The following is a 26,138-nucleotide window of genomic DNA, read 5'->3' as shown; positions in this document are numbered from 1 at the left end:
CAGGACATCCTTTCCTGCAGCGTGTCAGGTAGACAACATTGGCCGAGTTGCAAGAGTATGTACCGTGTACCTGGTGGATGGTGTTCTCACGTGAGATGATGGCATCCGTGTTGATGATCTGGCACATCTTGCAGAGGTTGCTGTGGCAGGGTTGTGTGGTGTCATGGTCACTTCTTCTGAAGGCTGGGCAGTTTGCTGCAGACAATGGTTTGTTTGAGGTTGTGCGGTTGTTTGAAGGCAAGAAGTGGGGGTGTGGGGATGGCCTTGGCGAGATGTTCGTCTTCATCAATGACATGTTGAAGGCTCCAGAGAAGATGTCGTAGCTTCTCCGCTCCGGGGAAGTACTGGACGACGAAGGGTACTCTGTCCACCGTGTCCCGTGTTTGTCTTCTGAAGAGGTTGGTGCAGTTTTTCGCTGTGGCGCGTTGGAACTGTCGATCGATGCATCGAGCGCCATATCCTGTTCTTATGAGGGCATCTTTCAGCGTCTGGAGGTGTCTGTTACGATCCTCCTCATCCGAGCAGATCCTGTGTATACGGAGGGCTTGTCCGTAGGGGATGGCTTCTTCAACGTGTTTAGGGTGGAAGCTGGAGAAGTGGAGCATCGTGAGGTTATCCGTGGGCCTGCGGTATAGTGAAATGCTGAGGTGACCGTCATTGGAGATGTGTGTGTTCAAGTTGACAGCAGTTAGGAGCAGTCGGAGGCCATTCTGCCCCTCGAGCCTGCTCCGCCATTCAATATCCCACATTACTACTGCTCACCAATAACCGTTCACCCCCTGGTTAGACAGCCTTAAAATATCCTTCTGAGGAAGAGAATTCCAGAGACTCACCACTCTTGAGAACATTTCTCATCCTCTGCCTTAAGGTCAGCATGGTGGCACAGTGGTTAGCACTGCTGCCTCACAGCATCAGGGACCCAGGTTTAATTCCCAGCTTGGGTCAGTCTCTGTGGAGTCTGCACGTTCTCCCCGTGTCTGCGTGGGTTTCCTCCCACAGTCTGAAATATGCGCTGGTTAGATTGATTGACCATGCTAAATTGCCCCTAGTGTCAGGGGGACTAGTTAGGGTAAATGCATGGGGTTATGAGGATAGGGCCTGGATGGGATTGTGGTCAGTGCAGACTCAATGGGCCAAATGGCCTCCTTCTGCACTGTCAGGATTCTGTGATCTCCGTCTTAAATGGATGACCCCTTATTTCTACTGTTGATTCTTTGTCCTTTTCTAAATGCACCTCTACTGCCACTTAATCCCCTTGATCCATGGGCCGGGCTGCAGCCCGGGCCTCTCCCTCGCTCGGCCCCAGGCCGAGCTGTAGCCTGGGCCTCTCCTTCGCTCGGGCCCCAGGCCGGGCTGCAGCCTGGGCCTCTTCTGCCACAGACAACCAACCTCCCTCAGAAGAAACCCTCTGGATGCAGGTAAAACCATGACTTGTATTTTTGTGGTCTGACCTTGTACCCATTTTTTTCCCTTATCGCTCTTTTATTGTACAAGTTCAAAAGGGGCAGATATTGCAAAACCCTTCTCCTGTGTTGTGAGTGTATGAAATAAACCAATCCTTTTTATTTTACCTTGTTTCAAGTTTGCTGTGAGTGTCATTCATTGATGATTGGAACACTCCAATGGAAAGGTTAGGAGAAATGAAAAATCAAAAATACCTTTCTTTACAGATTGGTAGTAAGAGGAGAAATCAAGGTTGTTTAAATTAATCCCTCCTGTCTGTAACAAACTGAAAAACATCAGCTCAAACTCACTCCTGTGGAGTGGTGTATGGCAAAAATCAAATCCAATTCCTGGGAAGGGTTTTACACCAAAGGCCAGCTATTGAAAAATTTCACTACTCCCCCTGTGCTTTAAGATCTTCATGCCTTATTCTGCAATGCAAATCTCTGGAAGTAGGATTCTTAATCATAGAATCACTACCGTGCAGAAGGAGGCCTTTCAGCCCATCAAGTTTGCACAAACTCTTGACAGTCCTCTCCTACACCCTACAGGCTATTTCCAAGGGCTGAAATGGTTGCTACGAGAGGACACAGGTTTAAGGTGCTGGGGGGTAGGTACAGAGGAGATGTCAGGGGTAAGTTTTTCACTCAGAGGGTGGTGGGTGAGTGGAATCGGCTGACTTCTGGATGAGTACATGGGATTTAATGGGATTGAGGGCTATAGATAGGCCTAGAGGTAGGGATATGATCGGCGCAACTTGTGGGCCGAAGGGCCTGTTTGTGCTGTGGCTTTCTATGTTCTATATCCCCATAACCCTACACATTTACCATGGCTAATCCACCTAACCTACACTCCTTGGGACATTAAAGGGCAATTTAGCATGGCCAATCCACCTAACTTGCACATCTTTGGACTGTGGGAGGAAACCCACACAGAGAATGTGCAAACTCCACACAGGTGTCAACCAAACTGGATTCTGTAAGGGATGCAGCATGTGAAGTAGTTCTGGGACTCACCACCATTGAAATGTATAAAATTCTAACGGCTGCACAGACTAGATGCAAGGAGGATGTTTTCCCCGGTTGGGGAGTCTAGAAGCAGGGGACACAATCTCAGGATACAGGGGAGGCCATTTAGGACTGGGATGAGGAAACATTTCTTCACTCAGGAGGGTGGTGAACCTGTGGAATTCCCTACTACAGAAGGCTGTGGAGGCCATGTCACAATGTATTCTAGAGATACAATAATTTAAATTTTAATGGCAGCAAGGGGTACATGAATATGACATTGAGATGGAGGATCAGCCATGACCATATTGAAAAGTGGAGCAGACTGGAAGGGCCAACTGCTGCTCCTAGTTTCTGTGTTAAAAATTCCATTCCATGATTTGAAATGCAGGGATTCATCCAGGACTCAGCACAACATTCCTCCCTTCTCTAACATGGGCCCATTCATTGAACCTGTACTTCATGGGATCTTGTGTAATCAGGTGTTTATCTACAAAATAACAATTCACAGCTTGAGGGGCTCTGGGAGACCCTGATGTGTTAAAGCCGCCAAAATGACTCAATGATTGGACAATACTGGATCACATTGTCCATCACAGGCTTCAATCAACAGTGCCAAAACTCCACCAGTGACTGGCTGAGGCAGTATGTCCACTGGCAGGTTAGAATGCCGTATGTAAAAACTGGGCAGCACGGACAAGTTGGGCCGAAGGACCTGTTTCCATGCTGTAAACCCCCATGACTATGTCAGCTACGACTCTCACCAACTTTTACAGATGCACCATAGAAAGCATTCTTGCTGGTTGTATCACAGCTTGGTATGGGCTCCTGCTCTGCCCAAGACCTCAAGGAACTACAAAAGGTCATGGATGTAGCCCAATCCATCACGCAAACCAGCCTCCCATCCATTGACTGTCTACACTTCCTGCTGCCTCGGCAAAGCAGCCAGCATAATTAAGGACCCCACGCACCCCGGACATTCTCTCTTCCAGCTTCTTCCTTCGTGAAAAAGACACAAAAGTCTGAGGTCACGTACCAACCGACTCAAGAACAGCTTCTTCCCTGCTGCTGTCAGACATTTGATGGACCTACCTTGCATTAAATTGATCTTTCTCTACACCCTAGCTATGACTGTAACACTACATTCTGCACTCTCTCCTTTCCTTCTCTATGAACAGTATGCTTTGTCTGTATAGTGCGCAAGAAACAATATTTTTCACTGTACACTCATGCATGTCGCAATAATAAATCAAACCAAACATTAACAACTCCCCTTTAGAATTGAGTATTCGAGAGTACTGGGTAATTTAAAATAACACCATTCCACCACAATACAGTAATACCAGGAGAGTTTAACCCAACCAGCTGCTTGACAATATTTCAGCACCAGTGCGGAGATGTCTTTTTGCAGCTAACCAGCTGTGAAATTAAAAGTTAATGAAATGTGAGATTCAAAAGAAGTCATTATTCAGATGTAGCATTTCCAGCTGAATTTTAACACCACAGACAGGAGTTACCCAAGCAAGTTGTGTTTCTTTATATAATTTTTTTATTAGAAATGGAAACGGTTTTAACTTTCCTACAATACAGTTAACACTTTTAAAAATAAAAAGATTGCAGAGTTTAACCATTCTGGAGAGTGGACTGAGCAGCCAGGTTAGTGCCAGGTTTAAGACTGACTTAGAGAGAATAAACCCCAGATCCTGCCCCCAGGGACTTCCAAATGTAACAGTGTCAGTAGTTACCTGATTAAACTCCTGCCACTCTGAACCCAGTCTCAATTCACAGGTTCAGTTTCAATTGGGACATCTCAGTTGCTGAATCAGCAGCTGAACAAATCCATCTCACCAGTGACACACTCGAAAATGGGACTAACCAGAAAGAAAAGGCCCAGTCTGCCAAGTTGATGGATTAGAACTCCCAGACTGTTTTACACTGTTACAAATCTGCATTCTTGCCCACTAAGTTTGGCTACCGAATGGAGCAACTGCACACAAGAACATGTAAGCAAAAATAGCATCTTATCACTTCATGAGTGGAAATGCATTGGATCCATCTGTGTCCATTCAAGATTCCCAGATCAGGACATATGTTGAGACATGAGGCATTGGATTAGGTCCCGGAATATCTAATCCCATGACAGGGTACAAGTTCCTTTAGCTGTAGTTCCTGAGTTCATGCAGAAAGGTCACTGTTATCAAACCGATCCTGGTCATATATCTCCGCAATAACTTTTCGTCCTCCGAACCAGCGCCCATTAAGAGCTTGGATGGCTTTGTGCATCTCTGAAGCCAAGGAGAACTCCACAAAGATTTTGACAATCACCTCTGCGTCCTCCTCCTCACCCTGCTTTTCCTGGTAGATGATCACACGATTCACAGCCCCAAATTTACCACATTCCTCCGTCACTTCACCCTCCAGATCATCATCAATGTCCTCGGGACCCACCATGTTCCGCAACACCATGACTGTGGACTGGAATGAAGGGAAAAAGGTCAGTTACTATTCAGCTGGGCACCACTCAACTCTGAGATTTCATGAGGTCACGCTACCCTAGTATTACTTATTCAGAGGAATAGGAGACCATTCCACCCCTCATGCCTGCTCTACCAATTAGCAGACATGTACACCAACTCCATATTTCAGTCTGTAATCCATGTCCCTTGATGCCCCGAGCCAATCACATTTCAACCATGAAAACTGAACCCCAGCATCCACAGCCTTTCTTTTCATTGGGGGGGGAGGGGGGGGGGGGGGGAGAGAGAGAGAGAGAGAGAGAGAGAAAGGGTGCTGCAGATTTCTACTACATTGCCAGGAAATGTTGACCGATTTCATCCAAATGGTCTGAGTCTAATCTCCATTATATCCTCTTATGGATTTCTCCATCACAGAAAATAATTCTATTTACTGAACCAAATACAAATGAATGAATATACCAGTTAGGAACACGATTAGGTCACTCACCTCTCAAATTGGTTTTAAAAAGTTAAACATGGCAATTAGATCCTTTAATCCCCAAAGAAATGCAATTTGAGTTAATGCAACCTATCCCATTAGGTCTGGTATCATTCTGCACTCCATCCACAGCTAATGTCACTCCAATATTCAAAAAGGGAGGTAGAGAGAAAACATGGAATTATAGACCAGTAAGCTTAACATCGATAGTGGGAAAAATTCTCAAATCCATTATCAAGGACTTTATAGCGGAGCATTTAGAAAGCAGTGGCAGGATCAGACAGAGTCAGCATGGATTTATAAAGGGGAAATCATGCTTGACAAATCTGTTGGAATTCTTTGAAGATGTAACTAGTAGAGTTGACAAGGGGGAGCCAGTCGATGTGGTATATTTGGACTTTCAGAAAGCATTTGACAAGAGATTATTGTGCAAGATTAAAGCGCATGGGATTGGAGGAAGTGTATTGAGATGGATAGAAAACTGGCTGGCAGAGAGGAAACAAAGAGTAGGAATTAATGGGTCCTTTTCAAATTTGTGTGGAGATGCCGGCGTTGGACTGGGGTGAACACAGTAAGAAGTCTCACAGCACCAGGTTAAAGTCCAACAGGTTTATTTGGTAGCAAATATCATAAGCTTTCGGAGTGCTGCTCCTTCGTCAGATTTTCAAATTGGTAGGCAGTAACTAGTGGGGTGCCACAGGGATCGGTGCTGGGACCCCAGCTATTCACAATATATATTAATGATTTGGATGAGGGAACAAAATGTAACATCTCAAAGTTTGCAGATGATACCAAGTTGGGTGGGAGGGTGAACTGTGACGAGGATGCAGAGATCCTTCAGAATGATCTGGACAGGTTGGGTGAGTGGGCTAATCAATGGCAGATGCAGTATAATTTGGATAAATGTGAGGTTATTCACTTTGGAAGCAAAAACAAGGCGGCAGATTACTACCTGAATGGCTGTAAATTGGGAGAGGGGAGTGTGCAGCGGGACCTGGGTGTCCTTGTGCACCAGTCACTGAAGGTAAGCATGCAAATGCAGCAGGCGGTAAAGAAGGCAAATGGTATGTTGGCCTTCATTGCGAGAGGTTTCGAGTACAGGAGCAGGGATGTGTTGTTGCAATTATACAGGGTCTTGGTGAGGCCACACCTAGAGTATTGTGTGCAGTTTTGGTCTCCTTTTCTGAGGAAGGATGTTCTTGCTCTCGAGGAAGTGCAGCGAAGGTTTACCAGGCTGATTCCGGGGATGGTGGGACTGATGTATGAGGAGAGATTGACTCGGTAAGGATTGTTTTCGCTGGAGTTCAGTTGAATGAGGGGGGATCTCATAGAAACTTATAAAATTCGAACAGATCTAGACAGGGTAGATGCATGGAGGATATTCCCGATGGTGGGGAGTCCAGAACCAGGGGTCAGTCAGAATTCAGGGTGGACCATTTAGGACAGAAGTGAGGAGACATTTCTTCACCCAAAGAGTGGTGAGCCTGTGGAATTCATTACCACAGGAAGTAGTTGATGCTAAAATATTGAATGTATTCAAGAGGCGGCTGGATATAGAACTTGGGGCGATTGGGATTAAAGGTTATGGGGAGAAAGCAGGATTAGGCTATTGAGTTGGATGATCAGCCATGATCGTAATAAATGGCGGAGCAGGCTCGAAGGGCCAAATGGCCTCCTCCAGCTCCTATCCTCTAGGTTTCTATGTTTAGAACCATAGAACCATAGAAAATTACAGCTCAGAAACAGGCCTTTTGGCCCTTCTTGTCTGTGCCGAACCATTTTATGCCTAGTCCCACTGACCTGCACTTGGACCATATCCCTCCACACCCCTCTCATCCATGAACCCGTCCAAGTTTTTCTTAAATGTTAAAAGTGACCCCGCATTTACCACTTTATCCGGCAGCTCATTCCACACTCCCACCACTCTCTGCGTGAAGAAGCCTCCCCTAATATTCCCTTTAAACTTTTCTCCTTTCACCCTTAACCCATGCCCTCTGGTTTTTTTCCCCCCTAGCCTCAGCGGAAAAAGCCTGCTTGCATTCACTCTATCTATACCCATCAAAATCTTGTACACCTCTATCAAATCTCCCCTCATTCTTCTACGCTCCAGGGAATAAAGTCCCAACCTATTCAATCTCTCTCTGTAACTCAGCTTCTCAAGTCCCGGCAACATCCTTGTGAACCTTCTCTGCACTCTTTCAATCTTATTTACATCCTTCCTGTAACTAGGTGACCAAAACTTTCTATATAGACTTCCTGAGGTACAGAGCCTGACTGAATGTGGTTATCCCAGAAGGGGTCTGACCAAAGTGCTGCAAATTGAAATGATTTGTATGTGTCCACTAGCTTATAGTAAAGCATGGACCCCACACCTCAGACTCAGTGGCTACCTCTTACCTCCTGCTTGCGAAGCAACTTTTGCATCACCATGTGTCGTGCATTACTTCCAGAGATACTCATGTGCTCCTGTTCACTCAGCATTTCAAGCCGTTCAGTATCCAGCAACTTCTCATCATCCTCCTTCTTGACTTCTGTAGCAGTGCCAGCTGTCGGTGGCGTGGCCAGGACAGGGTTAACCACTCCTACCTGTGGGATGGCGACTGGAAGTGACACTGTTGGACGGGTTGGGGTTACACCTGGAAGAAAGGAAGAGCCTCATTTTAGAATTGCAGCAACAGCGCAGCTAAGTCAGCACAAACTTTCTAAAAGACAACATGACCCCAAAATGCAGAACAATCTTCATCAATTACACACTGAGCAGCTCTCTTGAATTTAGCAAAGGCTGGTGAGCTGCCGCTTCAGGTAGCCATGGGAACATGACGTTGTGTTGATGAGACACCGGGCTAAAAATAGGGCTGTGCAGGGTACTGAATCTTCCTGGATGTGAGGCGTTCAAACAATGATCTGATACTGACCAATGAACCTGGACAGGTGTCAGATCTCTCAGTGGGAGAGCATCTTGGGGATAGCGATCATAACTCTGTCTCCTTTAGGCTTGCATTGGAAAAAGAGAGGATCAGGCAAGCTAGGAAAGTGTTTATATGGAGTAAGGGGAAATATGAAGACATTAGACAGCAAATTAGAGGAGTAAATTGGAAGGAGGTATTCTCGGGGAAATGTACTGAAGAGAGGTGGCAGTTTTTCAAGGAATATCTGTCTAGAGTTCTACAGGACAACGTTCCGAGCAGACAGGGAGGTGTTTGTCGGTTAAAGAAACCGTGGTGCACGAAAGCTGTGCGGGACCTAGTCGAGAAGAAAAGGAAAGCGTACAAAAGGCTGAGAGAGCTTGGCGAAGATAGGGATTTAGATGAGTATACGGCTTGGTAGGAAGGGACTAAAAAGGAAATTAGGAGAGCCAGAAAGGGTCACGAGAAGGCCCTGGCAGGTAGGATTAAGGAGAACCCCAAGGCGTTCTATAAATATGTGAAGAGTAAAAGGATGAGACGTGACGGAATAGGGCCTATAAAAGGTGAAGGCGGGAAAGTCTGTACGGAACCAGTAGAAATGGCAGAGGTGCTCAATGAGTATTTTGCCTTGGTTTTCACAGAGGAGAAGGACCTGGGTGGATGTACTGCGGGTGTGCGGTGGACTGAAAGGATTGAGTATGTGGACTTTAACAAAGAGGTTGTGCTGGAATCTTTGAATGGCATCAAGATAGATAAGTCGCCGGGTCCGGATGGGATGTACCCCAGGTTACTGTGGGAGGCGAGGGAAGAGATTGCAGAGCCTCTGGCGATGATCTTTGCGTCGTCGATGGAGACGGCAGAGGTGCCGGAGGATTGGAGGATTGCGGATGTGGTTCCTATTTTCAAGAAGGGGAATAGGGATAGCCCAGGGAATTACCGACCGGTGAGTCTAACCTCAGTGGTTGGTAAACTGATGGAGAAGATCCTGAGAGACAGGATATATGAGCATTTAGAGAGGTTTAGTATGCTCAAGAATACTCAGCATGGCTTTGTCAAGGGCAGATCGTGCCTTACGAGCCTGGTGGAGTTCTTCGAAAATGTGACTAAACACATTGACGAAGGGAAGGCGGTAGATGTGGTTTATATGGATTTTAGCAAGGCGTTCGATATGGTCCCCCATGCAAGGCTTCTAGAAAAAGTGACAGGGCATAGGATCCAAGGGGCTGCTGCCCTGTGGATCCAGAACTGGCTTGCCCAAAGGAGGCAGAGAGTGGGTATAGATGGGTCTTTTTCTAAATGGAGGTCGGTCACCAGTGGTGTGCCCCAGGGATCTGTTCTGGGACCCTTGCTGTTTGTCATTTTCAAAAATGACCTGGATGAGGAAGCGGAGTGATGGGTTGGTAAGTTTGCCGACGATACGAAGGTTGGTGGGGTTGTGGATAGTCTGGAGGATGTCAGAAGTTGCAGAGGGACATAGATAGGATGCAAGACTGGGCGGACAAGTGGCAGATGGACTTCAACCCAGATAAATGCATCGTGGTCCATTTTGGTCGGACAAATGGGATGAAGGAGTACAATATAAAGGGAAAGACTCTTAGTACGGTAGAGGATCAGAAGGACCTTGGGGTCTGGGTCCATAGGACTCTAAAATCGGCCCCGCAGGTGGAGGAGGTGGTTAAGGCGGCATATGGTGTGCTGGCCTTTATCAATCGAGGGATTGCGTTTAGGAGTCCGGGGATAATGATGCAGCTATATAAGACCCTCATCAGACCCCCCTTGGAGTACTGTGCTCAGTTCTGGTCGACTCATTACAGGAAGGATGTGGAAAAGTTTGAAAGCGTGCAGAGGAGATTTACAAGGATGTTGCCTGGATTGAGTGGCATGCCTTATGAGGATAGGCTGAGGGAGCTCGGTCTTTTCTCCTTGGAGAGACGAAGGATGAGAGGAGACCTAATAGAGGTATATAAGATGTTGAGAGGCATAGATCGGGTGGACTCTCAGAGGCTTTTTCCCAGGGTGGAAATGTCTGCTACGAGAGGACACAGGTTTAGGGTGCTGGGGGGTAGGTACAGGGGAGATGTGAGGGGTAAGTTTTTCACACAGAGGGTGGTGGGCGAGTGGAATCGGCTGCCGTCAGGGGTGGTGGAGGCGAACTCAATAGGGTCTTTTAAGAGACTCCTGGATGAGTACATGGAGCTTAATAGGATGGAGGGTTATAGGTAGGTCTAGAAGGTAGGGATGTGTTCGGCACAACTTGTGGGCCGAAGGGCCTGTTTGTGCTGTAGTTTTTCTATGTTTCTAAGTTAGTGCAAAGAAAGGAGGGGGAGACAGTATCAATAATGGAGAATGTCTCAGTGCTGGAGAAAGTGAGGGTGTCCTCGAGGGGACAAAACAGAAAATGTTGGAAACTCTCAGCAGGTCTGACAGCATCTGTGGAGAGACAATAAAGACAACATTGCGAGTCTGGATGGCCCTTCCTCAGAACTCAAAATTCCAGCATCCGCAGTATTTTGCCTTTATGTAAGGCTGATGGGGAAACCTGATTGAGGTGTGTAAGCTTATGAGGGGTATGGACAGGATGAGTAGGAAGCAGCTGTTCCCCTTGGTTGAAGATCAATAACAAAAGGGCATAACTTTAAGGTAAAGGATAGGAGGTTTAGAGGGGATTGGAGGATTCTTTTTTTCACCCAGGGGGTGGTGAGGGTCTGGAGTGCGCTGCCTGGGAGGATAATAGAGACAGGAAACCTCACAATTTTGAAAAAGTACATATATGAGCACTTGTTTTTGAGGAAGAGAAGGTGTTACAGGCTAATAGGCTGGAGGAAATAGATGTTCGGAGGGAGGATGTCTTGGCAGTTTTGAATAAACTGAAGGTCGATAAGTCCCCTGGGCCTGATGAAATGTATCCTAGGATTCTGTGGGAGGCAAGGGATGAGATTGCAGAGCCTTTGGCATTGATCTTTGGGTCCTCGCTGTCCACGGGGATGGTGCCAGAGGACTGGAGAATGGCGAATGTTGTTCCTCTGTTTAAGAAAGGGAATAGAAATGACCCTGGTAATTATAGACCGGTTAGTCTTGCTTCGGTGGTTGGTAAATTGATGGAAAGGGTCCTTAGGGATGGGATTTACGACCATTTAGAAAGATGCGGATTAATCCGAGATAGTCAGCACGGATTCGTGAAGGGCAAGTCAAAATTTGATAGAATTTTTTGAGGAGGTAACTAAGTGTGTTGATGAAGGTAGGGCAGTTGATGTCATATACATGGATTTTAGTAAGGCGTTTGATAAGGTCCCCCATGGTCGGCTTATGATGAAAGTGAGGAGGTGTGGGATAGAGGGAAAGTTGGCCGATTGGATAGGTAACTGGCTGTCTGACCGAAGACAGAGGGTGGTGGTCGATGGAAAATTTTCGGATTGGAGGCAGGTTGCTAGCGGTGTGCCGCAGGGATCAGTGCTTGGTCCTCTGCTCTTTGTGATTTTTATTAATGACTTGGAGGAGGGGGCTGAAGGGTGGATCAGTAGATTTGCTGATGACACCAAGATTGGTGGAGTAGTGGATGAGGTGGAGGGCTGTTGTAGGCTGCAAAGAGACATAGATAGGATGCAAAGCTGGGCTGAAAAATGGCAAATGGAGTTTAACCCTGATAAATGTGAGGTGATTCATTTTGGTAGGACAAATTTAAATGTGGATTACAGGGTCAAAGGTAGGGTTCTGAAGACTGTGGAGGAACAGAGAGATCTTGGGGTCCATATCCACAGATCTCTAAAGGTTGCCAGTCAAGTAGATAGAGCTGTGAAGAAGGCCTATAGTGTGTTAGCTTTTATTAACAGGGGGTTGGAGTTTAAGAGCCGTGGGGTTATGCTGCAACTGTACAGGACCTTGGTGAGACCACATTTGGAATATTGTGTGCAGTTCTGGTCACCTCACTATAAGAAGGATGTGGAAGCGCTGGAAAGAGTGCAGAGGAGATTTACCAGGATGCTGCCTGGTTTGGAGGGTAGGTCATATGAGGAAAGGTTGAGGGAGCTAGGGCTGTTCTCTCTGGAGCGGAGGAGGCTGAGGGGAGACTTAATAGAGGTGTATAAAATGATGAAGGGGATAGATAGAGTGAACGTTCAAAGACTATTTCCTCGGGTGGACGGAGCTATTACAAGGGGGCATAACTATAGGGTTCGTGGTGGGAGATACAGGATGGATATCAGAGGTAGGTTCTTTACGCAGAGAGTGGTTGGGGTGTGGAATGGACTGCCTGCAGTGATAGTGGAGTCAGACACTTTAGAAACATTTAAGCGGTTATTGGATAGGCACATGGAGCACACCAGGATGATAGGGAGTGGGATAGCTTGATCTTGGTTTCAGATAAAGCTCAGCACAACATCGTGGGCCGAAGGGCCTGTTCTGTGCTGTACTGTTCTATGTTCTATGTTCTATGAAATGTCATAACATTCAAACTCTGAGCCAAGTGCTGGCAATTGGGATTAGTGTAGATTTAATGTAGTTTTGCCAGTGTCGATCTAATGGGCCAAAGGGCCTCTTCTGAACTGTATGACTTTTCTTTAGTCTTTGACAACCTCAATGCATTACTGACCTGTTATAACCCCTGGAGCTTGTGCTGCCATGACAGCCTGGGGTAACGCTCCGAGTGGCTGTGCGAGGGTAAGTGCTGGAGTGACCAGGCCTGGTGCTGACAGACCACTAACACCAAGCACTGCTGCCCCTGCTACAGCCTCCTGTAGGAAGGAAAGTACACAATGTTAGCAGACAGTAGAGGAATTCTTGCAACAGCTTGTGCAAGGCACACTGCTCAATAACAATTCCTAATTGCTGAAACAGTACAGACACAACAACCATAACACACCTTCAACCTTGAGGGTTACAAACAGGCGCTGAAACCTGCAAATGGGCTGAGAAAGGAACAGACCAAAATATTTCTGGTTGCAGATAGTAAACAAGGTGCAGGATGTCAATGTAAAGTAAAAAGTAAAGTTTATTATTAGTCACAAGTAAGGCTTACATTAACACTACAATGAAGTCACTGTGAAATTCCCCTAGTTGCCATATTTCAGCTCCTGTTCAGCCCAATCCACCTAACCAGCACATCTTTCAGAATGTGGGAGGAAACCGGAGCACCCGGAGGAAACCCACGCAATCACGGGGAGAACGTGTAAACTCCACACAGACAGTGACCCAAGACGGGAATTGAACCTGGGTCCCTGGCACTGTGAGGCAGCAGTGCTAACACTGTGTCACCTGGGTCCCTGGCACTGTGAGGCAGCAGTGCTAACCCACTGTGTCACCTGGGTCCCTGGCACTGTGAGGCAGCAGTGCTAACACTGTGTCACCTGGGTCCCTGGCACTGTGAGGCAGCAGTGCTAACCCACTGTGTCACCTGGGTCCCTGGCGCTGTGAGGCAGCAGTGCTAACACTGTGTCACCTGGGTCCCTGGCGCTGTGAGGCAGCAGTGCTAACACTGTGTCACCTGGGTCCCTGGCACTGTGAGGCAGCAGTGCTAACACTGTGTCACCTGGGTCCCTGGCACTGTGAGGCAGCAGTGCTAACCCACTGTGTCACCTGGGTCCCTGGCACTGTGAGGCAGCAGTGCTAACACTGTGTCACCTGGGTCCCTGGCACTGTGAGGCAGCAGTGCTAACCCACTGTGTCACCTGGGTCCCTGGCGCTGTGAGGCAGCAGTGCTAACACTGTGTCACCTGGGTCCCTGGCACTGTGAGGCAGCAGTGCTAACACTGTGTCACCTGGGTCCCTGGCACTGTGAGGCAGCAGTGCTAACCCACTGTGTCACCTGGGTCCCTGGCACTGTGAGGCAGCAGTGCTAACACTGTGTCACCTGGGTCCCTGGCACTGTGAGGCAGCAGTGCTAACACTGTGTCACCTGGGTCCCTGGCGCTGTGAGGCAGCAGTGCTAACCCACTGTGTCACCTGGGTCCCTGGCGCTGTGAGGCAGCAGTGCTAACACTGTGTCACCTGGGTCCCTGGCACTGTGAGGCAGCAGTGCTAACACTGTGTCACCTGGGTCCCTGGCGCTGTGAGGCAGCAGTGCTAACCCACTGTGTCACCTGTGTCCCTGGCACTGTGAGGCAGCAGTGCTAACCCACTGTGTCACCTGGGTCCCTGGCGCTGTGAGGCAGCAGTGCGAACCCACTGTGTCACCTGGGTCCCTGGCGCTGTGAGGCAGCAGTGCGAACACTGTGTCACCTGGGTCCCTGGCGCTGTGAGGCAGCAGTGCTAACCCACTGTGTCACCTGGGTCCCTGGCACTGTGAGGCAGCAGTGCTAACCACTGTGTCACCTGGGTCCCTGGCGCTGTGAGGCAGCAGTGCTAACACTGTGTCACCTGGGTCCCTGGCGCTGTGAGGCAGCAGTGCTAACCCACTGTGTCACCTGGGTCCCTGGCACTGTGAGGCAGCAGTGCTAACACTGTGTCACCTGGGTCCCTGGCACTGTGAGGCAGCAGTGCTAACACTGTGTCACCTGGGTCCCTGGGCGCTGTGAGGCAGCAGTGCTAACACTGTGTCACCTGGGTCCCTGGCGCTGTGAGGCAGCAGTGCTAACCCACTGTGTCACCTGGGTCCCTGGCGCTGAGGCAGCAGTGCTAACCCACTGTGTCACCTGGGTCCCTGGCGCTGTGAGGCAGCAGTGCTAACCCACTGTGTCACCTGGGTCCCTGGCGCTGAGGCAGCAGTGCTAACCCACTGTGTCACCTGGGTCCCTGGCACTGTGAGGCAGCAGTGCTAACCCACTGTGTCACCTGGGTCCCTGGCACTGTGAGGCAGCAGTGCTAACCCACTGTGACCGTTCATGCTTGTGCAGCTTGTCATGCACATTTCACTTGTCTCAGGAATTTGAATTTTTTACATCATATCAAAATAAGAAATCAAAGGCAACGGTACAATTGCAAAAACGGTCTTCTCCAACTGTAAGCTGTAGCTGGAGATAGTACTTCTCAGCAGTCTAACAAGGCTGTAGGCACAGGGCTGGTCACAAGCAAGGATGTTCAAGAACCACATGATGACTCAGCAGTCAGTGGTATAAGTGTGATTTGCCCTATGGGGGAAGACTGAATGAGCCCACAGTATTATCCTCGAGTTTAGAGTCAGACAGGGTAGATTCAGAAAGAATTTTCCCGATGGTGGGGGAGTCCAGAACTAGGGGTCATAGTTTGAGGATAAGGGGTAAACCTTTTAAAATTGTGAGGAGAAATTTCTTCACCCAGAGGGTGGTGAATGTGTGGAATTCACTCCCACAGAATGTAGTTGAGGCTAAAATGTTGTCTGATTTCAAGAAGAAATTAGATATAGCTCTTGGGGCCAAAGGGATCAAGGGATATGATCTGATTGAATGGGGCAGTAGGCTCGAAGGGCCGAATGGCCTCCTCCTGCTTTTAGTTTCTATGAGTTCTGAAGACCTCTGTAAAGGGCAGGCTGAATTTCAGTATCCATGAAATGGTGTTTTAAACTAACCATTTACTGGCTTCCCTGCATGAATTTGGACAGTCGCAAATGTATTTAGGAAAGGAGGGAGAAAAAAATAGGGAAGTTTAGAAATGTTAGCCTGACATCAGTCATAGGGAAAATGCTGCAATCTACAATAAAGGATCTGATAACTGGACTCTGGTGAGATTGGGTATAGTCAACATGGATTTTGTTTTCTTCCATTATGGGATAGACCAACATCTATTTATTTATTATCGTCACAAGTAGGCTTACATTTATGGGTAGCACGGTGGCACAGTGGTTAGCACTGCTGCCTCAGAGCGCCAGGGAGCCGGGTTCAATTCCGGCCTCAGGTGATTGTCTGTGTGGAGTTTGCACATTCTCCCCGTGTCTGCGTGGGTTTCCTCTGGATGCTCCTGTTTCCTCGCACAGTCCAAAGATGCGCGGGTTAGGTGGATTGACCATGATAAATTGAACCTAGTGTCAGAGGGACCAGCAGGGTAAATATGTGAGGTTACAGGGATAGGGCCTGGGTGGGATTGTGGTTGGTGCAGACTCGATGGGCCGTATAGCCTCTTTCTGAGCTGTAGGGATTCTGAATCTATGATTAACACTGAAATGAAGCTACTGTGAAAATGCCCTCGTTACCACACTCCAGCGCCTGTTTGGGTACACTGAGGGAGAACTTAACATGGCCAATGCACCTAACCAGCACATATTTCGGACTGTAGGAGGAAACCCACGCAGACACAGGGAAAACGTGCAAACTCCTCACAGATGGTGACCCAAGCCGGGAATTGAACCCTGTCCCTGGCGCTGTGATGTAGCAGTGCTAACCACTGTGCCATCCCTTAAGGTGATGGTGAGCTGCCTTCTTGAACCACTGCAATCATGTGGTGTAGGTACAGCCACAGTGCTGTTAGGGACGAGGTTCCACGATATGCACCCAGTGAAAGTCCACCACAGCACAGTGAAATGGGTCAAAATCCTGGAACACTCTTCCAAACAGCACTGTGGGTGCTCCTATAACAGAAGGATTGCAACGGTTCAAGAAGGAAATCAGAGATGCATGTGTTAAAGGAACATCTGTGATTATGGGTGACATTAATCTGCATATAGATTGGGAGAGTTAAATTAGTCACAGTACAATAGAGGAGGAATATCTGGGGAGTGTATACGGGATGGTTTTCTGGAGCAATACCTTGAGGAACCAACAAGGGAACAGGCCATCTTGGACTGGGTGTTGTGCAATGAGAAAGGATTAGTTGGCAATCTAGTTGTGAGAGAACCCTTGGGGACGAGTGACCCATAATATGGTAGAATTCTTTGTCAAGGTGGATAGTGATGTAGTTGATTCTGAGACCAGGGTCCTGAATCTCAATAAAGGGAACTATGATGGTATGAGGCATGAATTGGCCATGATGGACTGGGAAACATTACTGAAAGGAAAGACAGTGGACAGGCAATGGCAGGCATTTAAAGAATGAATAGCTGAACTAACTCCAGAAGTTGTTTATTTCTGTTTGGAGTAAGAGTGGTAAGGGAATTGTGGCCAAACCATGGCTGACGAGGGAAATTAGAGAGAGTATCAGATTCAAGGAAGAAGCATACAAATAGGCAAGAAAAAGCAATAGGCCTGAGGATTGGGAGCAGTTTAAAATTCAGCAAAGGAGGACCAAGGATTGATTAAGGGAAAAACGGAGTATGAAAGTAAGCTAGCGGGGAACATAACTGACTGTAAAGGTTTCTATAGATATGTAAAGAGAAAAAGATTGACAAAAACGAATGTAGGTCCCTTACAGTCAGAAACGGGGAATAAATAAATCTGAGGAACTAAATTCGCACTTTGCTTCTGTCTTCACAAAGGAAAACATGAATAATGTACCAGAAATTGAGAAATAGATTTTGGTCAGGGGCTTTTTTTTCAAGAAGGTAGATGAGGGCAGTGCAGTAGATGTTGTCTACATGGACTTTAGCAAGGCCTTTGACAAGGTACCACATGGTAGGTTGTTGCATAAGGGTAAATCTCACTGGATCCAGGGTGAGGTATCGAATTGGATACAAAATTGGCTTCTTGACAGAATGTGGAGATGCCGGCGTTGGACATTCTTGACAGAAGCCAGAGGGTGGTTGTAGAGAGTTGTTTTTCAAACTGGAGGCCTGTGACTAGTGGTGTGCCTCAGGGATCAGTGCTGGGTCCACTGTTATTTGTCATTTATATTAATTATTTGGATGAGAATATAGGAGGCATGGTTAGTGAGTTTGCAGATGACACCAATTGGTGGCATGGTGGACAGTGAAGAAGGTTATTGAGGATTGCAACAGGATCTTGATCAATTGGGCCAGTGGGCTGATGTTTAATTTAGATCGATGTAGCATATCTGGACTTCCAGAAGGCATTTGATAAGGTGCCACACAAAAGATTAATTCATAAGGTTAGATCACATGGGATTTGGGGCAATTTATTAGCTTGGATAGGTGATTAGCTGATGGACAGAAGACAGAGTCGGGATAAATGTTTTTTTTTCTGGATGGTAAGGAGTAACTAGTGGGGTGCCACAGGGTTCGGTCCTTGGGCCCCGGCTATTTACAATCTATATTAATGACTTGGATACAAGGATAGAAGACTCTAAGCCAAATTTACAGATGAAAGAAGTAGGCGGGACAGTAAGTTGCATTGAGAAAATAAGAATCTTACAAATGGATAGATAGGTTAGGAAAGTGGGCCAAAATTGGCAGATGGAGTTTAACGTGGATAAGTGTGAGGTCAAGTGGGCCAAAATTGGCAGATGGAGTTTAACGTGGATAAGTGTGAGGTCATGCATTTTGGTCAGAAAAACGGGAAGGAGACTTATTATCTAAATGGGGAGAGACTTCAAGGTGCTCCGGTGCCAGAGGGATCTGAGTGTCCTCGTTCATGAGTCACAGAAAACCAGCATGCAGGTACAGCAGATAATAAAGAAAGCGAATGGAATGTTGGCATTTCTAGCTAAAGGAATAGAATATAAAGATGAGGAAGTATTGTTGCAACTATACACGGCATTGGTGAGGCCGCACCTGGAGTATTGTGCACAGTTTTGGTCCTCTTATTTGAGGAAAGATGCAGTGGCATTGGAGGCAGTTCAGAGGAGGTTCACTAGATTGATTCCAGAGATGAGGGGTTTGTCGTGTGAAGAGAGATTGAACAGTTTAGGCCGATACTCTCTGGAATTTAGAAGAATGAGGGGAGATCAAATTGAGGTATACAAGATGATAAAAGGTATGGATGAAGTGGACGTGGAGCGGATGCTTCCTCTTATGAGGCATTCATAAAATCTACAGTGCAGGTGGTGGTCATTTGGCCCATCGAGCCGGCATGAACATAAAAAATAGGAGGAGTAGGTCATCTAGCCCCTCGAGCCTGCCCCGCCATTCAATAAGATCATGGCTGATCTGAAGTGGATCAGTTCCACTTATCCGCCTGATCCCTATAACCCCTAATTCCCTTACCGATCAGGAATCCATCTATCCGTGATTTAAACATATTCAACGAGGTAGCCTCCACCACTTCAGTGGGCAGAGAATTCCAGAGATTCACCACCCTCCGAAAGAAGTAGTTCCTCCTCAACTCTGTCCTAAACTGACCCCCCTTTATTTTGAGGCTGTACCCTCTAGTTCTAGTTTCCTTTCTAAGTGGAAAGAATCTCTCCACCTCTACCCTATCCAGCCCCTTCATTATCTTATAGGTCTCTATAAGATCCCCCCTCAGCCTTCTAAATTCCAACGAGTACAAACCCAATCTGCTCAGTCTCTCCTCATAATCAACACCCCTCATCTCTGGTATCAACCTGGTGAACCTTCTCTGCACTCCCTCCAAGGCCAACAATCCCACCCAGGCCCTACTCCCATAACCCCATATATTAGCCATACTAATGTCAGGGGGTAATTTAGCATTGCCAATCAACCTGACCTGCACATGTTTGGGGTGTGGGAGAAAACCCATGCAGACACGGGAAGAATGTGCAAACTCCACACAGTCACCCGAGGCCAGAATCGAACCCGGGTCCCTGGCGTGAGCCAGCAATGCTAACCACTGTGCCATGGTGCCGCCCTAGGAGGTAGTGTCATGGTCTTAGAGTAAGGGTAGCAAATTTAAAACAGAGTTGAGGAGAAACTACTTCTCCCAAAGGGTTGTGAATCTGTGGAATTCACTGCCCCAAAGTGCGGTGGATGCTGGGACAGTGAGTAAATTTGAGGAGTTAGACAGATTTTTAATTGGTAATGGGTTGAAGGGTTATGGGGAGAAGGCAGGAAAATGGGGATGAGGAGCATATCAGCCATGATCAAATGGCGTAGCGGACCCGATGGACCGAATGGCCTAATTCTGCTCCTTTATCTTATGAACCTAAATGTGAGGTGATGTACTTTGGTAGATCGAAACAGGGCAGGAGTTACTCAGTTAACGGTAGGGCGTTGGGGAGAGTTACAGAACAAAGAGATCTAGGGGTACATGTTCATAGCTTCTTGAAAGTGGAGTCACAGGTGGACAGAGTGGTGAAGAAGGCATTCGGCATGCTTGGTTTCATCTGTCAGAACATTGAATACAGGAGTTGGAATGTCTTGTTAAAGTTGTACAAGACATTGGTACGGCCACACTTGGAATACTGTGTACAGTTCTGGTCACCCTATTATAGAAAGGATATTATTAAACTAGAAAGAGTGCAGAAAAGATTTACTAGGATGCTACCGGGACTTGATGGTTTGAGTTATGAGAGGCTGGATAGACTGGGACTCTTTTCCCCCTGGAGCATAGGAGGCTGAGGGGTGATCTTATAGAGGTCTATAAAATAATGAGGGGCATAGATCATCTCGATAGTCAATATTTTTTCCCAAAGGTAGAGGAGTCTAAAACTAGAGGGCATAGGTTTAAGTTGAGAGGGGAGAGATACAAGAGGGTCCAGAGGGGCAGTTTTCTCACACAGAGGGTGGTGAGTGTCTGGAACAAGCTGTCAGATGTAGTAGTAGAGGCGGGTACAATTTTGTCTTTTAGAAACTATTTAGACAGTTACATGGGTACGATGGATATAGAGGGATATGGGCCAAATGAGGGCAATTGAGACTAGCTTAGTGGTATAAAAAACGGCTGCATGGACAGGTTGGCCCAGAGGGCCTGTTCCCATGCTGTAAACTTTTGACTTTTTGAAGGAAATCAGCATTAATAGAAAAATGGTTTTAGGAAATTGATGGGATTGAAGGTGGATAAATCTCCAGCTCCTGATAATCTTCATCCCAGAGTACTTAAGGAAGTGGCCCTGGAAATAACACATCCATTGGAAAATGACCACCCAAAGTTCTCTGGAATAGTTCCTACAGTTGGAGGGTAGCTAATCTAAGCCCATATTTCAAAAAGGGAGGTAGAGAGAAAACAGGGAACTATAGACCAATGAGCCTAACGTTGGTACTGGGGGAGTTGCTAGAGTCCATTATGAAGAATAACTCAGCATTTGGAAAGCAGTGGCATAATCAGACAAAGTTACTATGGGTTTACAAAAGGGAAATGATGCTTGACAAATCTATTGGAGTTCTTTGGGGATATAACTAGTAGAGTTGACCAAAGAGAACCAGTGGACGTGGTTTACTTAGACTTTCAGAAGGTTTTCGACAAGGTCTCACACAGACTATGTAAATTTAAAGCGCATGAGATTGCAGGTAATGTCTTGAGATGGATAGAAAGCTGGTTAGCAGATAGGAAGCTAAGAGTTGGCAGAAATGGGTGTTTTTGCACTGGCAGGCAGTGACTAGTGGGTTACCACAGGGATCTGTGCTCGGATCCCAACTGTTCACATTACATATTAATGATTTCGAGGAGGGAACTGAATGTATTATCTTCAACCCAAAGAGAAAATGCTGGAAAATCTCAGCAGGTCTGGCAGCATCTGTGCGGAGAGCAAAGAGCTGACGTTTTGAGTCCAGATGACCTTTGTCAGACTTTGGAAATAGACACTTCTGACCTTATGACGAAGAAATTAATTGAAGGAGGAGGAAGGTCACTGATGAAGCTGCTTGGGCATAGGGCTCTATCCCGAGGAGTATCTGCGGTGATGTCCTGGAGCCGAGATGATTGACCTCCAACAACCAGGACGATCTTCCTTTGTGCCAAATATGACTCCAACCAGCGGAGAGTTTTCCCCGATTCCCATTGGGTCATCTGGACTCGAAACATCAGCTCTTTTCTCTCCACAGATGCTGCCAGACCTGCTGAGATTTTCCAACATTTTCTCTCTTGGTTTCAGATTCCAGCATCCGCAGTAATTTGCTTTTACCCATTGAGTCCAGTTTTGCTAGGGCTCCTTGATGCCACACTCAAGTGCGGGTTGATGTCAAGCGCTGTCACTCTCTCGTACCTCAGGAGTGTAGCTCTTTTGTCCATCTTTGAACAAAGGCTGTAATGCAGTCAGGAGCTAAGGACCCTTGTGGAACCCAAACTGAGCATAAGGTTATTGCAAGTGATGCTTCATGGCGCTGTTGATGGCCTCCTCCATCACTTTACTGATGATCGAGAGTAGACTGATTGGGCACTAATTGGCTGGGTTGGATTTGTCCTGTTTTGTGTACCAGACATACCTGGGCAATTTTCCACATTGCCGGGTAGATGCCAGTACTGGAGAAACTTGGCTCGGGATGCAGCAAGTTCTGGAGCACAAATCTTCAATACTATTGCTGCAATATTGTCAGGATCCATAACCTTTGCAATATCCCGTGCCTTTAGCCATTTCTTGATATCACATGGAGTGAATCGAATTGGCTGAAGACTGGCATCTGTGATGTTGGAGATCACCAGAGGAGGCAGTGATGGGCCATCCACTCAGCACTCTGACTGAAGATTGTTGCGGATGCTTCAGCCTCATCTTTTGTACGGTTGTGCTGGGCTCCTCCATCATTGATGATGGGGATATTTGTGGGGCCTCCTCCTCTAGTGAGTTGTTCAATTGTCCACCATCATTCTCGACTGGATGTGGCGGGACTGCAGAGCTTAGATCTAACCCATAGGTTGTGAGATCGCCTAGCTCTAACATATGCTCTGTTTGCTGTTTGGCATGCAAGTAGTCCTGTGGCTTCACAAGGTTGACACCTCATTTTTAGGTATGCCTGGTGTTGCTCCTGGAATGCCCTACTGCACTCTTCATTGAAAGTAGTCTTACAACACCAGGTTAAAGTCCAACAGGTTTATTTGATAGCAAGAGCTTTCGGAGAGCTGCTCCTTCATCAGGTGAGTGAAGAGTTGGGTTCACAAACAAGGCATATGTGAACCCAACTCTTCACTCACCTGATGACGGAGCAGCGCTCCGAAGACTCTTGCTACCAAACAAACCTGCTGGACTTTAACCTGGTGTTGTGCGACTACTTACTGTGCCCACCCCAGTCCAAGGCCGGCAACTCCACACCACTCTTTATTGAACCAGGGTTGATCCCTTGGCTCAGTGGTAATGGTAGAGATGGGAATATGCAGAGCCATGAGGTTACAGAATATGGTCGAGTACAATTCTGCTGCTGTTGTGGTTGACTCTTAACTGCCCTCAATGGGCAATAAATGCTATGATGTGGAATAATAAATGCTATAAATAATAAATGCTGACCAGCCAGCGATGCCCATGGCCCACAAATGAATTTTAAAATGTTGATGATCCACAGTGCTTCATTGATTTTGGGTTGTTGGATCCATTCAAATCTATCACAAAGAGCATGGTGGTGGTGCCACACATGATGGTGGGTATCCTCCGTGTGAAGACCAAACCAGGAGGACTGTGCGCGGTTTGGACTTTCTTACCCAAGGAAGAATAGACTGGCCGTAAAGGGAGTGCAACAATGGTTCACCAGTGTCTCAGAATAAGGGGCAAACCATTTAGGACTGAAATAAGGAGGAATTTCTTCAGAGGGTGGTTAACCTTGGAATTTTCTACCCCAGGACTATGGAAGCTCAGTCATTGAAAATGAGAATATGCCACTCAACACATCTCCCTCAACACCATTTTCCTGCACTATCCCCTTATCGCTTGATGGAGGCATGGAGGCAACATATCATCCTGGAGTCGATGGTCACAGAAATGCCTGTCTAATCCCCTAATTAACAAATCCCCTACAAGTATTGTTTTTCAGTGATAGTGGAGTCAGACACTTTAGGAACATTTAAGCGGTTATTGGATAGGCACATGGAGCACACCAGGATGATAGGGAGTCGGATAGCTTGATCTTAGTTTCAGATAAAGCTCGGCACAACATTGTGGGCCAAAGGGCCTGTTCTGTACTGTTCTATGTTCTATGTTCAACTCTTGTTTCTCTCCTGCACAACTATTAAGTTTAATTATTGGTGTCACAAGTAGGCTTACATGAAGTTACAATGAAGTTACTGTGAAAATCTCCTAGTCGCTACACTCCGGCACCTTTTCAGGTAGACGGAGGGAGAATTTAGCATGGCCAATGCACCTAACCTGCACACCTTTGGACTGTGGAAGGAAATCGGAAAACCCAGAGAAGCTCACAAAGACACATGGAGAACATGCAAACTCCACACAGACAGTGAGCCAAGCCAGGAATCGAACCCGGGTCCCTGGCACTGAGGGCAGCTGTGCTAACCACTGTGTCACCCCGAACTTAACAGCTTATGTTGCCACAGATTTCCACTCTTCCTGCACTTTTCTGAGGAACCATTGCCCTCATCAATATCTAAAATGGAAACCTGCTTAGTGGGCAAGGTTGACTCGGGGAATTGCTGCACTATCTACCTGGCAGTCACCCATTCCCTCTCTCCCTGCATGCTCCTAACCTGCAGTGTGAGCATCTCTACAAGTGCGAGCCATGTCGTTCTCTGCCTCAGATGCACTAGTGACTCCGGTTGCCGCTTGCTGTCCAAAACCCAGAGCTCAAGCTTCTGCAGCCAATGATACGTCCTGCAGGTATACTTGGGACACATGGTGCTTCCATGACTTCCTACATTCCACTCAGCTGAGGTGCCTGCCAAATCTTAACTTTACTACTGTTAAGTAGAACCAGCTTCTTTCCCTGCACCAAATTAAGAACCAAATGTTGGAGGTAGACAAAGGAGAACCTCCTTATCCTCTTCCCCCAACTCTCTCAATCAGTAAACCGCCAGCTGCTCAAGCTGCAAAGTCTGCAAAAAGGGGTCATGAAATGTCCTTGGCAGACAGGATTAAGGAGAATCCCAAGGCATTTTATTCATACGTTAGGAACAAAAGGGTTGTCAGGGAAAAAATCGGACCTCTCAGGGACAAAAGTGGGGAATTATGCTTAGAGCCCAAAGAAGTAGGGGAGATCCTAAATGAATACTTTGCGTCGGTATTCACAAAGGAGAGGGATGTGTTGACTGGGAGTGTCTCGGAGGGGAGTGTTGAACCGTTGAAGAAAATCTCCATTACAAAGGAGGAAGTGTTAGGTTTTTTAGAGAATATAAAGACTGACAAATCCCCAGGGCCTGAAGGAATCTATCCAAGGCTGCTCAGGGAGACGAGAGATGAAATCGCTGGGCCTGACGCAAATCTTTGTCTCGTCACCGGACACAGGTGAGGACCCAGAGGATTGGAGGATAGCTAATGTGGTCCCGTTATTTAAGAAGGGTAGGAAGGATAACCCGGGTAATTATAGGCCGGTGAGCTTGACGTCCGTGGTGGGGAAGATGTTGCAGACAATTCTTAGAGATAGGATGTATGCACATTTAGAAAGGAATAAACTCATTCACGATAGTCAGCATGGTTTTGTGAGAGGGAGGTCATGCCTCACTAACCTGGTGGAGTTTTTTGAAGAAGTGACTAGAATGGTTGACGAGGGAAGGGCCGTGGATGTCGTCTATATGGACTTTAGTAAAGCGTTTGATAAAGTCCCTCATGGTAGGCTGGTGAAAAAGGTTGGATCTCATGGGATAAAGGGGGGGTGGCTAGATGGGTGGAGAACTGGCTTGGTCACAGAAGACAGAGGGTGATAGTGGAAGGATCTTTTTCCGGCTGGAGGCCTGTGACTAGTGGTGTTCCGCAGGGCTCTGTGTTGGGACCTCTGCTGTTTGTGATTTATATAAACGATCTGGAAGAAGGTGTAGCTGGGGTGATCAGTAAGTTTGCGGACGACACAATTGGCAGGACTTGCAGATAGTGAGGAGCATTGTCAGAGGCTACAGAAGGATATAGATAGGCTGGAAATTTGGGCAAAGAAATGGCAGATGGAGTTCAATCCTGATAAATGCCAAGTGATGCATTTTGGTAGAAATAATGTAGGGAGGAGCTATACGATAAATGGCAGAACCATAAAGGGTGTAGATATGCAGAGGGACCTGGGTGTGCAAGTCCACAGATCCTTGAAGGTGACGTCACAGATGGAGGTGGTGGTGAA

At 47.0% G+C, this 26,138-nt stretch overlaps 1 protein-coding gene across 4 annotated transcripts in view; it reads right to left on the bottom strand.

The window, feature by feature from the left end:
- Positions 1–3,966: 3,966 nt before the first annotated feature.
- LOC144504530 (poly(U)-binding-splicing factor PUF60-like) overlaps positions 3,967–26,138 on the bottom strand; it is a 108,245-nt gene continuing 86,073 nt past the window's right edge. For 3 of the 4 annotated variants that reach the window (XM_078229965.1, XM_078229992.1, XM_078229974.1), the window contains 3 exons: positions 12,900–13,041; positions 7,803–8,041; positions 3,967–4,925 (listed from right to left, as the gene is read on the bottom strand). In XM_078229965.1, the coding sequence (XP_078086091.1) occupies positions 4,626–4,925; positions 7,803–8,041; positions 12,900–13,041 (681 nt within the window). In that variant the 3' untranslated portion in view covers positions 3,967–4,625. The remainder of the gene's footprint in view (positions 4,926–7,802; positions 8,042–12,899; positions 13,042–26,138) is intronic. The other variant, XM_078229983.1, reaches the window with a different exon arrangement.

This window comes from Mustelus asterias, chromosome 2 (genome assembly GCF_964213995.1).
Source record: "Mustelus asterias chromosome 2, sMusAst1.hap1.1, whole genome shotgun sequence".
NCBI lineage: Eukaryota > Metazoa > Chordata > Chondrichthyes > Carcharhiniformes > Triakidae > Mustelus > Mustelus asterias.
This window is presented reverse-complemented; position numbering and strand designations above follow the sequence as displayed.